Below are 15,265 nucleotides of genomic sequence, written 5' to 3'. Positions count from 1 at the left end.
TGAAAAGGGGGAGGAGAGGCAACTCCTTGCAAAAGCAATAGCATGTGCAAAGGCCCTGCGCCAGGAAAGGGCATAGACTGAGGCAGGCCATGCAGCGGGAACCAGAGGATGATAGAGGAAGAGAGACAAGACAAAGCCAGGTCAGCAGGGGCCTGGTTGGGCGCAAGTTGGTGGGACATGCAGGGTCTGGCTCTATTTTTAGGGCCTAGGGAAACCATCCAACGTATCCAGGTGTGGAAACAGGACAAGCTAATGTGGGGATAAGAGAGGTAGGCTGGGTCAGGGAGCGGGTATCACTGATGATTTATTATTTTCTTTTCAAATGTTCATGCTAATAAAAAAATTCTAGTTCCCATCGTAGCTCAGCAGAAAGGAATCTGACTAGCATCCATGAGAACGCAAGTTTGATCCCTGGCCTTGCTCAGTGGGTTAAGGATCCCGTGTTGCTGTGAGCTATAGGGTAGGTCACAGATACAGCTGGGATCTGGTGTTGCTGTGGCGTAGGCTGGCAGCTACAGCTCTGATTCAACCCCTAGCCTGGGAACCTCCATATTCTGCAGGTGTGGCCCTAAAAAGACCCCCCCCAAAAAAAACTGTAGGGAGTGAGTGAGGGGATTTTGTGACAGAGGACACATCTGCTGTACACACAGAGCTGCTGTCAGCCCTGGGCAGTTGTGGGCCTATGAGATGTGCAGTCAGTATGACCAGATCTTCTAGTTCTTTTAAGAACAAGCAGAAATCTGGAATGTTTTGCAAAATGTCCTAATTTTTAAATGTTGACAACAACTTGAAAAACCATTGTTGAAAGCTGGTGCAGGCCAAACAGAGCACATTTGTGGGCTACTTCTGGCTCCCAGCTGCAAGTTGGTGACCACTGGATTCCTCTGAACCATCCAAGGTGGCCTCGGGCCAAGGATAGTCTCTGTGAGATGATGACTCCTCCCAAGTGGATTCAGTCACCACCACTCCAGGGGCAGGCTTGAGATCAGTTTGGAACTAGAGTTAAGAGATTGAACCTGTGGCCTGTGGCTCCGGGGCGGGGGTGAGAGGAGTCAGTTGGGAGCACTTGGTGCTTGACATCTCAGGGAACCTGCCTAGCTTCCCCCGGCCCCAAGGAAAGAAAGTCGACATTAAAGATGGACTTTGTAGAACAATGGTTCTCAAACTTAGCAGACATCAGAGTCCCTAGATATTTTATTAAAATACGGATTTATGGGGAGTTCCCTGGTGGCTCAGTAGGTTAAGGACCTGGTCTCACTGCTGTGGCTTGGGTTACCACTGTGGAGAAAGTTCGGTCCCTAGCCCGGGAACTTCCATGTCCTGCAGGAGCAGCCAAAAAAATAAAATAAAATAGGAATTCCCATAGTGGCGCAGTGGAAACGAATCCAACCAGGAACCATGAGGATGCGGGTTCGATCTCTGGCCTCGTTCAGTGGGTTAAGGATCTGGCGTTGCTGTGAGGTATGGTGTAGGTCACAGACGCGGCTCGGATCCCACGTTGCTGTGGCTGTGGTATAGGCCGGCAGGTGTAGTTCTAATTCGATCCATAGCCTGGGAACCTCCATATGCTGTGGGTGTGGCCTTAAAAAGCAAATGAAATGAAATGAAATGAAAACTACAGATTTCTGGGCCCCACCCTGAGTTCTGATTCCGTAGTTCTGAGACGGGGCCGGAGAACTGAATTTCTACCACATTCATACGTGAGTATCATGGGGCTGCACTTTGAGAAGGACTGTTACAGAGAATCCTATTCACTCGGCTTTCTGAGATCCTTACCTGTGAGAGGATGAATAGCAAAGACTCCCATCTGGTTGCCACTGGTGATGTTGAAGGTCAGCTTCCCCTTGGAGCTGGAGTCTGGGTCCCGAGCGTCCAGCTGAAGCACAGAGGTGTGCAGGGGGGCATCCTCCCGGACAGAGGGGTAGAACACGGGCCTGGACATCTGGGGTGGGTTGTCGTTGACATCCGTAACCTCGATGTAGACCTCCGTTACAGAAGAGAGGGGTACGGAACCCCTGTCCACTGCCTGGACTGTCAGCCAGTAGCAGGACATGAATTCTCGGTCCAGGGGTGCCAGAGTCTGAATCATCCCTAGAAACAGGTGATCACCAAACTCCACATATTTTAGAGCTCAAAGTAGCTTTCGAAATCACTTAACCCAACAGTGCCCAAGCTCCACTGTGGAAATAAAATTAATAGGTGTTCCATGAGAGAAGGGAACCGTGGCCCATATGGTAGGGGAGCTCCTGAGTTTAACACAGGAGAATTCACAGCCTTATTATAGAACCTCTCAGAGCCTTTCTCTGCTAGGATAGGCCCATGACTACACAGGGTTTCCCGGAGACAGTGGGACCTGACCTACTTTGTCCTGACTACTTCAGCCCATGTCCAGTGGGATGTCCTCAAACTTGGCTCTGTTGGTTCCTTTAAGCTTCAAGTCCTTATAAATACCAACTCAAGGATTAGGGATTTGATGAATAAATTGCTCTTCCCCTTTCCATCATCTTCATGATTTTAGAGCCTTAGCTTCATTCATTCATTCACTCATTCCACAGATTGCTTATTGTGGGGCCAGTACCATTCTAGAAGTCAAGGGTCCAAGAATGAGCAAAAGAGACTTGCACCTTAAGTTCTCATGGGTCGCAGTCAGCTGGAAGGACCCAAGTGAGAAAGCAGGGCCTGTACTCGCAGCCATAGCGTCTCAGAGCTGAAGGAACCTTGTTCCTTTGATAGATGGAGAAACTGAAGCCCAGAGAAAGCATGACTTGACCAAGAGCATGTAGCAAGTAAGTGCAAGACCTGGACCTAGACTTGACTCTCAGTCAAATCCTCTTTCTACCACATTCTTCTGCCCTTTACCCGGGAAATTAATCCTCCATCCACTTGTAAATTCCTCAAGGAGAATGACCTATTCTTCTTCATCCAGCATCTCCCCCGAGGTGCCTGCTCTGAACCTCATAAGTAGAGAGTGCTCAGTGTTTGCTGAATTGCATTTATTTTCTATGGAGCTACGAAGGAATAAATAAGTTGATGCCACCTTTTTGGAGGACAAGTTGGAAATAGCTATTAACATTGAAAATATCTGTTATCCTTTGATAGAAAAGCTGCATTTTTAAGAGTTTTTTCTAGAGCAATTCATTGTATGAAGTAAATGTATACGAACAAATGCAGCCATTAAAAATGAAAAAAGATTTATATGTACTGACATATAAGATTTCCTGGTGTTACACTGTGTGCAAAAAAGTAAGTTTCAGAATTAGCATCTATTGTATTATGTTTTTCATAATAATAAAATGAAAAGTGATAACATATCAGATGCAATGAGAAAAATTTAGACGGTTACAGACCAGACGGTTATAGAGAGTATATGTGGGGAGATGGGACACAGAGAAACGTTCATCTAAAAATTTTATATTAAAATGTTATAACCACAATATATAATTTTTATAAGCGTGTATATGTACTATATGTTTGCGTGTGTGTATATACGTGTGTGTGAGATGGCTGATTCAATTTAAAAGGAAACACACAGACACACACACACACAAATACAATGCTAAATTAAAAATAAAAGGGACAGCAAGGAGTGTCCCACTGATTGTTGTCTTTAGCCCACAGCCTGACTTCCTTCAGGACAGTCCCTGATTTCCCTGAGGCCTGTCCTTTCCCAGTGCCTGGCGCTCCCGTCCTATCCCTCTCCCAGTACCTGTGTCTTGGTGGATGCTAAAGGCTGAAAGGCTGGTGCCAGCCCGCAGGAAGTACTGGAGCTCCCCATCCAAGCCACTGTCATCATCCTGAGCAGCCACTACCATCACCGAGGTCCCCGAGGGGCTGTTCTCCTGCACCTGGCCCTGGTGCACAAAGGAGGCAAAGCGGGGAGGATGGAGATTCTCATTCACATCCAGGACGATCACCTCCACGTGGCAGAGGGTCCTGCGGGCTATGGGTCTCCCACTGTCACTGGCCCACAGGCTCAGATTATACCCAGCCCGCCTCTCAAAGTCCAGCTCTCTCTCCAGACTGAGTGCCCCAGTCATCGGGTTCACGTGGAAGGTCCCATGGGCATCATCCAACAGGACGTATTGCACTTCTCCCGCAGGGCCCAGGTCCGGATCAGAGGCATCCAGAAATGTTAGGATCGTCCCTGGGGGCAGATCCTCTGGGACCTTCAGCCTGCGGAGTTCTGTGATGCACTGGGGAGAGTTGTCATTGGCATCTTCCAATGTGACTATCAGGTCAGTGACAGAGAAGAGCTGGTGGCCCTTCCTAGGCTGATCTCTGGCTTCCACCTTGAGTATATACTGAGATTCTGATTCCCGGTCCAGGTGTCCCGTGACAACCAGTTCCCCAGTGAGGGGATGGAGGGAGAACTCCTCTGTGGGACTTAGCAGGGTGTAGCGAACCCTCCCATTGTCCTCAGAGTCAGCATCTTTAGCTTTCAGCTGTGCAACTGTGGTTCCAACGTCTGTGTCCTCCGAGACGGTTACCTGGTACCCACCAGGAGGAAATCTGGGTGCATTATCATTCCAGTCCTCCACATTCACTGTCAGCACCTTCCAGGAAGACTTCTGGGGAGTGCCCAGGTCATATACTGTTACATTGAGGATGTAGAAACTGGTGGCTTCGTAGTCTAAGGGGGAAGCTACAGTGAGTAGCCCCGACTCCAGCCCAATGTCAAAGCAGCCCTCTTCATTGCCATCTGCAATCACATAGACCAGTTTGCCATTAAAGCCAGCATCGGGGTCTGTGGCTGCCAGGCGGGCCAGGGGGGTGTTGAGAGGAGCACTCTCAAGGATGTCAATGGACTGTGGGAAGTGGTCCTCAAACTGGGGGGTATGATGATTGATCTGATATGCACTTAATGAAGTGAAATCCTCGTCATTGGACTCCTGATTCTGAAGCCCGACAGAATGCAGGATGGTCTTTGTGAAATGTGTCAACACCCCTGTTTTGTCACACTTTATGGGGACTTCAAAACGAGGGTCCTTCACTATAGTAACATTCAAAGTCATGGGCGAGGCATAGTTTTTCCCATCCGAGGCTGTAATTTTCAGGGAATAGTTGATGGGTTGACCAGTCGTATGGTTCCTAAAAGGGCGTTTGAGGGATATCACTCCAGAGAAATGGTTTAGATCGAAATAGTCTAGTTCATTGCCTGACACAAACTCATATTTCAGGTTCTGAAGCTCATCCATATCTATAGCTGACACAGTCATTACTGCTTTTCCTACTGGCCAGTCTTTGTGGATAGACCCACTGCAGTTGACTTCCTCAAACATAGGCTTGTTGTCATTCAAGTTCTTGAGCCTAAGAGAAACAGACACTTCTTTTTCCCGGCGAAATGGGGATCCCCAATCTGATGCCCGTACCCGGAAGGTATAAATCCTATTCATGAGCTCATAGTCCATGGGTTTGGAGGTGGAGATGATTCCCAGGTAAGGGTCGATAGAAAAGGGCACAGCACTTGGGCGAGTGATGGAGTAGGTGACATAGCCATTCTCCCCGTGATCCTTGTCTGTGGCGGTAATGGTCAAAACGCTGGTACCTGGAGGGATGTTCTCATCAAAGGTGCTCTCATAGGAGGACTTGCTGAACATGGGCGCGTGGTTGTTACAGTCCATGATGTCAATGACCACAGTGGTGGAGGCCAGGCTGGGTGAGGTTCTGATTTCGAGCTGGTAGTGGGCCCGGTCATGGAAGTCCACGAGCTTGGTGGTGGTGATCAGCCCCGTTCGGGCATTCAGCTTAAACCCTGCACCCTCTGAGGATGGCTTTAGGACATACTTCAGGTTGGCGAGGGCTTGGGTCACTTTCACCATCACCACTCGGACACCAGGAGGGGAACACTCACTAAGCTGCACTCTGTAAATGGCCTGCTCAAATTTGAGGGAAGCCAGTTTGGAGGGGGGTAGGTGAAAACCCCTGATCTGCGAATAAAAGGGTCTGCTCCCACCCCTGGCCTGCAGACTGAGGTTGAATCCATGAAGGTGTTCTATCCAGTTGATGTCTTTGACGGAAACCAAACTGAATTCACTGCTACGGGCATAAGACTTGATGGCTTTGAAGTTCTTTCCAGGGTCACCACCAACAATTTCCAGGGAGTCCACATCAACACCTGAGCTGCTGGCATCTACCACCACAGTGGCATAGGTGGCATCCTCACTGCTGTCGGGGGCAGCCAAGATCACCGAGGCAATGGCCAAGGGCCTCCTGAGGGCAGGCTCCACGTGGATGACGAGTGCAGCCAAATTGCCAAATCCATTGCCCTCTGAGATCTTCCGCATGCGGTCCACAGCCAGCACCTGAAGCTCGTACTTCCCTCGCCAGGTGACGTTGAGCTTCCCAGCCAAGGTGACCACCCCGCTGGTGGGATGGATGGCAAACATTTCCGACCTTGTGTTAAAGGCGTAATAGAACCCAGCGTTCTGGCCCAGGTCAGCGTCCGTGGCGCTCACCTTGCAGATGGGGCTTTTGAGGGGCATGTCCTCAGAGATGGTTACTCGGTATGAGGGCGGGGAGAAGAGGGGCTTCAGGTCATTCTGGTCCAGGATGTGGACCACCACGTGGGTCAACGCTTTGAACTCCAAGGTCTTCTCTGTGGCTTGGATGATGAGGCTGTAGCTATCTCGCACCTCCCTGTTCAGAAGGGCCGTGTTGCTGTTCTTTGTCCTTATCCTCAGAAAGCAGAAGTTGCCCACCACATACTCCTCGGTTTTAAACACATTGGCCACATCTCCAGAGATGATCCGGTACCGCACTGCCCACTGGGGATCTGCAAGGTAGATGCCCATCTTCTCAGAGCTTTCCACGTAGGTCTTGGGAGCAGAGTTTTCATAGATGGTCACATTATAAAGGGGGTGTGTGAAGCGCCAGGCTGAGGAGGAGATAATCCCTTCTAGGGGTTTCTCACAAGTTGTACAGTGAAGCATGAAAATGGCAAAACCCAACAAGGCAATAATCATGATGGAGAAACTGCCGAAGCCCTGGGCAGAAAAAGAAAGGGTACGAGTTAGGAAAGAAGTGGTTCCGATTGCTGAAGTTCTTCAAGTGGGGTGGTTTTGCCCCTCAGGGGACATTTGGCAATGTCTGAAGTTATATTTGGCTACCCCAGCTTGTATAGGAGATGCTACTAGCATTTAGTCTGTGGAGGAGAGGGCTGCTGCGAAACATCCTATGATGCACAGGATAGGACCCATCCCCAACCCCGCCTGCATACACACACAGCAAAGTCGACATTGCCAAGACTGCGAAACCTTGTGTTTGAAGGGTAACAGTCTAGTTCAAGGGCTTTCTCAAGGACATCCAGCAGATACAACACAATCCGTACCACTTCCCTCCTTTTCCCAAAACCTTCAGTGGCTCGTCAGTGATGGTGAAATCATTCTGACCAGGTACCCAAGCTTAGCAGTCTGGCACTAAGTACTGGCCCTAAGTACTTCCCGTGAGACCCCCTCCATCAGGGCTGAGCTCCAGTCAAACTCAGCTGAGTCTGTACCTACAGAGGCTGCAGAAAAGCAAAGGGACCAAGATCACAGGCTTGGCATCAGGCTGCTTGGCTGTCAGGCCTGGCGCCACCACTTCCTAGCTGGGTGACTTTCTGGGCAGGTTATTTCACCTCTGTAGGACTCACTTTCCTCTACCATAGAATAGCAATGAGGATGTTATGTCTTCATTGGATTGTGGAAATAACAAAGGAAAATGACCTAGCAGAGTGCCTGGTACATAGTAAATTTTAACATAATATTAGCTAGGATTAGTAATAGGCATCTAAGTTCCATAAAGGGAAGGGAACTTCCCAGGGCCTTACAGCTAGACAGAAACAAAGCAAGAAATAGATGTGGAGCGCCTTGCATCACAGGCCAGGACTGCTTCTCTCTTTACTGCCCCTGTCCCATCACAAGTTCCTTTGGACAAGGCCTGATTCTGACTATCTTGTAACCCTGAACAGAGAACATGTCTTGATTCCTGGAGTGTCAGAGCTGAAGTGGACCCAAGAAATGATGGAATTTGTTTGTTTTTTGTTTTGTTTTGTTTTTGTCTTTTTTGCCATTTCCTGGGCTGCTCCCACGGCATATGGTGGTTCCCAGGCTAGGGGTCGAATCAGAGCCGTAGCCACTGGCCTATGCCAGAGCCACAGCAATGCGGGATCCGAGCCACGTCTGCAACCTACACCACAGCTCACGGCAACGCCGGATCGTTAACCCACTGAGCAAGGCCAGGGATCGAACCTGCAACCTCATGGTTCCTAGTCGGATTCTTAACCACTGAGCCATGATGGGAACTCCCAAGAAATGATGGAATTTGGACCCTGTTCCTCATGCAGCAGCTGCAGCGATGGGGAAATAGAGCCCTGGGGCGGGGCCGGGGGGGGGGGTTGCTTTAAGTCACTCGGTGGGCGGCCAGGTAAGAACTAGCCCCTGGCAACTGTTGAACTGAGTGAGTGAATGCTTTACCTTCTGAGACCTCCTGTTGTCCCCATTCTCTCCCTTGCCATTGGTGCATCCCCAAACTCCATCCTAGGTCAAAATGTGAGACTTATCAGGGCCCGGGACAGGGAGGGGGATGGAGGAGGGCAGAGTTTGGTCACCAGACTGAGTCTTCTGGAAGCAGTGTGTGAGCCTGCAAAAACCAGGCTGGTGCTGGGCCTGCCCATGGGTATCTTGGCTCCTCGGAGTTCATGGCTATCAGCCAGATGTGCCAAGTGCTCCTGGAGGAAACAGGCAAGACTCGTTTTTCCAGTCTCCTTGCTCTTCAAAGGCAGGGAAGAGTTAAACATGCAGGGCACAGGGGAAAAGGAGAGGCTGGGATCCTTGTCTTTCCAGAGTCCTGAGAAAACCACATGCAGGGTCTTTAAGACCTTGTGGGTCAGAGTTCCCGTTGTGGCGCAGCGGATTAAGAATCCAGCTAGGGTCCTCGAGGATGCAGGTTCGATGCCTGGCCTCGCTCAGTGGGTTAAGGATCGGCGTTGCTGTGAGCTATGGTGTAGGTCGAAGATGTGGCTTGGATCTGGTACTGCTGTGGCTGTGGTGTAGACGGGCAGCAATAGCTTTGATTAGACGCCTAGCTTGGGAACTTCCAGATGCCACAAGTGTGGCACTTGGGAAAAAAAAAAAAAAAAAAAAGACATTGTGGGCTGATCCCAACATGGGAAGGAGGCAGAAATGGAGAAATCAGCCTAACTTAGGATCTGGAAGCCTGCAACAGAAAAGAATTTTAATATGCCCCATCCTTGCCGCCTCCCTACCACCATCCCTCACTTGAGATCCTGTTGGTGGCACCCCCCAGAAAAGAGAGGGCAGGTTGGAGGCAGATTCTACACATGGCATGCTAAAACCAGAGGCAAAAAAAGACATCTATTCTCCACCGCTTCTGCCCTCTTGCTCTCACCGCTTGCTTAATGTTGCAGCCCGTGAGAGACCCTGGCCACAGGCAAAAGCCACATTCATCCATCCCTGACAGAGTCCCCTGCAAGCGGGAGGGGACTCCTGAGTCATTCGGACCCCACCCCTTCCCCCTGGATGCCATTGCTTTTGAAGTTGAAGCCCCGGAGGGTGGGTATAAGTGCTTACCCCAGTCCTGGGTCCACTCACTCCATGGCCCAGTGAGCCCAGGGTGCATGCAGCCTCCCATCTCTGCCTGCCCCACTTTGCCAAAAGCTTCCTGTTCACCAGATCAGCACCCGTGGAGGGCAGGTTCCGACAGGACACCTTACTCGGCAGCTGCAGGGGCACCTTGCTGAGCAGGAGTCATTAAGTTGAGTTACAGGGAAGGGAGCAGGGGTGGGGTCTCTCTGGAGGGGTAGGATGCAAGGGGAATGTGCCCTTGAGTGGGAGTTTGGTGCCATGGCTGTGTGCAAGCTGTGGGACCCACAGACCTGGCACATGGTTTGCTGAGTGACGGCCCAGTGTCTGCCTTTCGTTTCTGGCACCATGCCTGGGCAGGTGACCAGGCTTGCAGGCTGCAGCGGCAGGTTGGGCTCCTGGGCTCCCCTCCCCGCCCATAGCACCTAGGACCAGTACTTTGAAACATCTTCTGAAAACATACATCAGTTCCTATCACTTCCCTGCTTAAAATTTTCCAGTGGCTTCCTGTGGCATCTAGATGAAAATCTAAACTCCTTACCTTGGCCTGACCAGTTCCTCCAATGATACCTCCCAACACTCTCCTCATTGTTCACCAAGCTGCAGCAGCAAGGGCCTTCTTTCTCCTCTGCAAATGCACCATGCTGGGATCTGCCTCAGGGCCTTTGCACTTACTGTTTCCCTCCACTTAAGATTCTCCCATGGCTGGCTCCTTTTTATTATCTATTTCTCAGCTCTCACGTCACCTCCTCTAACCCCCAGGCTGATGTAGCCCCCTTCCCAACACTCTTCAGTATCACACCACCTGGTTTTTCTCCACGGCACTTGTCACCTCCCAGGATGTTCTTGTTTACTTGTTTACTGTCTCCTGGACTAGACACTGGGCCCCATGAAGACGGGAGGTTTGTGTACCTTCTTCAGGCATGAATTCCCAGGGCCTAGATCAGTGCCTGGTACGTAACCAAGCTCAGTAAATACTAGTTGAAAAAATGGAAGGAGCTGGACTTAGGAAAAACAATGATGGGGTAAAAACTGCAAGAATCTTTAGTGATCACCTCTTCCTTTTTGAAGCTGGATAATGAAGTCCCCCAGACAGAAGGGGACTTGCCCAGAGTCACAGGGTAAGGACCAGAGCCAGGTTCTTTCCTCCCAAACCTGCTGCCAGAGAGAGAAACTGCTCACTTGTAAATCCAGCTGTTTGTGTTTGAGCCCAGCGCCCCCACTTGCTAACTGTATAACCTTAGGGAAGTTAACCTCTCTGAACCTCAGTTCTCTCATCTGTAAGATGGGGCTGTTAAGAGTACTGCTTTCCTGGGGTTTTATGAAGATGCAATAAGATCACATACACTAATATGCTTAGCACAGTGCCTGGCCCATAGGAAAACACTCAATAAATATTAGTTCTTATTAGTCTCAAAGCCAGGGCAGCATCACCGCCTGAGGTGGGGGCGAGGGTGGGGTCCACTGAACGCCCCCAGAGAAGGTCCAGCCTGCGCCCCAGCAGAGAAGGAAGCCACTGGTCCCTGATCGAGTCCAAGCTTGCTGGCCCAGCTACAGGCTCTGCTGGGAAGCTGCGAGCAGGCGCTTGTCTGGGGTGGGGCCTCATGCCCTTGGCTCCCCAGACACAGAGAGAAATCTGCATGTGGGTGAATGTGCACATTTGCAAGAGAGCATACAGACACACAAAGCACTTCTGAATGATTGTGTGGGTACGCAAATCGTGTGTGCCTGCTTGACAGAAGGAACATGATGTAAATAAATAAACTGGTAGCTATAAGGCTTGTGCGAGCAGGTGCAGATGTGGGGGTTCATGAACGGACCCCTTTAGGATATACGTGCGAAGCAAAGTCTGTCTCCTTGTAACTCCCAACCCCATTTCATGCATGGGGAGGGCAGCAGAAGGTGGTTCCCAGCTGTGTGACTTTGGGCAAGTGGCTTACCTTCTCTGATCCTTGGTTTCCTGACTTCATAATACCATTTTGAGAATGAAATGAGTTAATGTACATAAATGCTGAATGTGATATGTGACCCAATTTTTGACAAATATTACCAAGTACTATTACTTTTTCTCAGCCAGCTCAGACCCCTGACTGTTGAGTGTGTGGATAATGAAAACCCTCAGACGTATTTTCACATCACCTCCAGTCTGTGCTTGGTAGGCTGATCTTCTACAACTCGGTGATGTAGGACTTTAATGAGACCATGATTCATTTCTCCTTGTGTTTTGGCTCGCTGTTCCAGCTGCTCAGAATCTTAATTCTAATGTTTGGAAACTTTGTGGTGGTAACATCCATGTCTTTATCCTTGTATTTGTTAAAAGTCTGAGCACACGCAATCCCACTCTTGGGCATATATCCGGACAAAACTTTTCTTGAAAAAGACACATGCACCCATATGTTTGTTGCAGCACTAGTCACAATAGCCAAGACATGGAAACAAGCTAAATGTCCATTGACAGATGAATGGATTAGAAGATGTGGTATATATATACACAAAGGAATACTACTCAGCCATAAAAAAGAACAAAGTAATGCCATTTGCAGCAACATGGATGGAACTAGAGACTCTCATACTAAGTGAAATGAGTCAGGAAGAGAAAGACAAATATCATATGATATTGCTTATATCTGGAATCGAATATATGGCAGAAATGAACCTCTCCACAGAAAGAAAATCATGAACTTGGAGAAGTGACTTGTGGTTGCCAAGGGGGAGGGGGAGGGAGTTGGATGGACTGTGAATTTAGGGTTAATAGATGCAAACTATTGCCTTTGGAATGGGTAAGCAATGAGGTCCTGCTGTAGAGCACAGGGAACTATATCTAGTCCCTTGTGATGGAGCATGATAATGTGAGAAAAAGAATGTGCACACGTATGTGTGACTGGGTCACCTTGCTGTACAGTAGAAAATTGACAGAACACTGTAAACCAGCTATGATGGGGAAAAAAATGAAAATCATTTTTTAAAAATTAAAAGAAAAAAGTCTGAGCACACCCGGCAGAAGCAGTGCTCTGATATCCTCCTTCAGGGTGTGATCTCGGGGCAATTCTGGGATGGGTCATCTCACAGTGTGGAGACCTCCGGTCACTACAGGAACCCAAGCGGATTCTGAGTGGCCACCTGTGAAGGAAGTGCTACCCTCGGTGGATACTTGTCCTTGGGGAAGACGAAGGGAGCTCTAAAGCCCTTTCCAGCTTATGCGGGTACGACTGTTCAGCCTGTGCAGGTCTATGGGACTTTGGCTGAGGACCAGGGTCGCACACTCACTGAAGCCTGTTCAGTGGTCAGTGTAGTAAGCTGACCTGGCTCTTGGGGGACCTAGGTCTAAAGTCACTCATTCCCTGGGTTGTGTTGGTCAAGTCAGTCATCTAAGCCCTGTGGACTTCCTTCCTCATTTGGGAATGATGTGTACGTGTGTTGGAGGAAGGGGTGGAAATGGGTCTGAGATTTCAGACCCCTCTATGGGTCTCATGGTAGAAACTCTTTTGTCCTAATGAAATTGTACCTGGAAACTCAGCCTATTAATACGTAAAAGCAGAGTGTCATGATTGAAGCAGGGCTCGAGTCCTAGGGCGCTGCGCCAGGCTTGTCCATCACCCTCTTGGGAAGCTGATTGCAAGGAGCCCCTCCAGCTCTAACGTGCTGTGTCCTGCCCCCATGTTCTAAGTCCTGTAGTTGGATGTGCTGTGATTCTAATCCTCTGTCACCTGCATCCATCATGGCCCATGTGCAGGGACTCAGGCATTTTAGTTCTATGGGGAAGCAGGTGTACCTGAAGGAATTTAAAGCCACAAATTTCCACTAAAGAAGCTCCCACCAGATTTGTTCAAAATGCCAGACTTTGTTTCTGACGATGAAATCCATCTGCATCAGCCAGACACAAATCAGCAATGGCATTCCCCCCTCCTAGCCAGTGCCACCTCTTTTCTTGGGCACATCATGGACTTTAGCTAATAGCCACACAGTCCTCCTAGAAAACACATTGGCCCTTTGAGCTCCATTTCTAAGGTACGGCACACCAAGGCCACCCAAGAAGGGGATGGCTGCACTGATAACAGAGAGCAGATTTCCTACAGCTGCGTGCCCTGGATTTTCTGGAGGTGAGGGTGGGAAAAGCAATACAGGAAGATTTTTTATTTTCTTTTTAGGGCTGCTCCCGTAGCATCTGGAAGTTCCCAAGCTAGGGGTCCAATCAGAGCTAAAGCCGCCGGCCTACCCCACAGCCACAGCAACGCGGGATCCAAGCCACATCTGTCACCTACACCACAGCTCAGGGCAATGCTGGATCCTTAACTCACTGAGCGAGACCAGGGATTGAACCCGCATCCTCATGATCCTCGTTGGGCTTGTTAACCACTGAGCCACGAAGGGAACTCCCAGGGAAGATATTTTTTAAAGTTTGGAGAGCCTTTCATGAAAGAATCACTGGATTCATTCTCTGGATAGGAGAATGTCCACTCCCCCCCAAAAAAATTCTGAATGTGAAATTACCGTGGATTTGGGTACCCTCCCACCCCCATTCCCCGTCTCTCTCAGGCATTCACTGTCAGGACCGGCTCCTGTGGCTCTCAGGAAAGAATCCTAAATATATTCTGCTTATACAGAAGTTGGAAAGTGGGGGAGGGTGATGCCAGGGAGGGGGAATTAGGAGGGATTGTGCCCTTGAGCCAGATTAAAACCATAAGAGAAAGAATGTTGACATTCCAGGTACCTGCTCATCAGGAAGTCTTTAGCTATGGAAATAATTTTTCTACTTAGTCATAGGGAGCCATTGAAGTTTTGGAGAAGAAGCAGGACCAGAATAGAGCTACCTGTTGGGAAGAGGGTTCTAACATGAGATCCAAAAGGGGATTTTTCCATTTACGACTTCCGCTCGGATGTGGACTGGGCTTGAACACCAGCTCTCTTGGTTTCAGCCAGCTGGAACTTAGGGCTTGGTAGGGAGACCTGAAACTTGGATGAACATTGGAGTCACGTGCTAGTTTGCAGCCTGGCCACTGCTGGCTTCTCATGGAACAAAAACAAGTCAAAGAACTGGATACGAGCAGGGGAGGGACCGGTGGCTTGAGCCCTGCCTGGGCCACGTGGTCTTGGAAAGGATGTAGAACTTCTTCTGAGCCTCAATTTACCTGTCTGTAAAATGGAGGTAATAATAGCTACTCCTACCTACTTCCCAGGGCTGGAAGAAAGACAGATAATATAATAGGTTAAAGCAGAGGGAAGAAAGACCCATTGTAACACCTTATTAGGGCCAATAATGGCTTGGTACACAGCAGCGGGAACCACCAGCAGACTGAGAGGCAGTCTCGGGAGAGCTGTGTGTTAAAGCCAGCCCTGCCCAAGCCTGGAATTAGGGGAAGGAGAAACAACGAAAGGAAGTTCTCTCCTAGAGCACGGGTGAAAAGGAGCTGGGACTTGAGGTCCTCTTCTTTATCATTATTCTGATTATTATTATTATGGGTGACAAAAATTATACTGTCTTATATCGGTATGGTAACAACACATTTTCAAAACACATCTGCATGTGTTTCCTCACTTGGTCTTTGGAGAGGGGCTGCAGTGTTGTATAGAATGAAGAGTAAGAAAGTGGTCTCTGGAGTCAAATAGACCTGCTTTCAAATTCTAGCTCTACCATTTCACCAGCTGTGTGACTTTGGGCAGTGGTTTAACCTCTCTGGTCCCAG

The 15,265-nt window shown here is 49.3% G+C and overlaps 1 protein-coding gene across 1 annotated transcript in view; it reads right to left on the bottom strand.

The window, feature by feature from the left end:
• The window catches only part of FAT2 (FAT atypical cadherin 2), an 84,272-nt gene that overhangs the window by 55,887 nt on the left and 13,120 nt on the right, over window positions 1–15,265 (bottom strand). Inside the window, exons 2-3 of the mRNA XM_021076658.2 lie at window positions 3,707–6,983; window positions 1,777–2,091 (exon numbers count right to left, since the gene is read on the bottom strand). Of these exons, the coding sequence (XP_020932317.2) occupies window positions 1,777–2,091; window positions 3,707–6,962 (3,571 nt within the window). The 5' untranslated portion in view covers window positions 6,963–6,983. The remainder of the gene's footprint in view (window positions 1–1,776; window positions 2,092–3,706; window positions 6,984–15,265) is intronic.

Source organism: Sus scrofa, chromosome 16 (assembly GCF_054392235.1).
Source record: "Sus scrofa isolate SSC_HxYL_T2T_F1_AM1 chromosome 16, Sscrofa_HxYL_maternal_Yorkshire_Landrace_v2.0, whole genome shotgun sequence".
NCBI classification, from domain to species: Eukaryota; Metazoa; Chordata; class Mammalia; order Artiodactyla; family Suidae; genus Sus; species Sus scrofa.
This window is presented reverse-complemented; position numbering and strand designations above follow the sequence as displayed.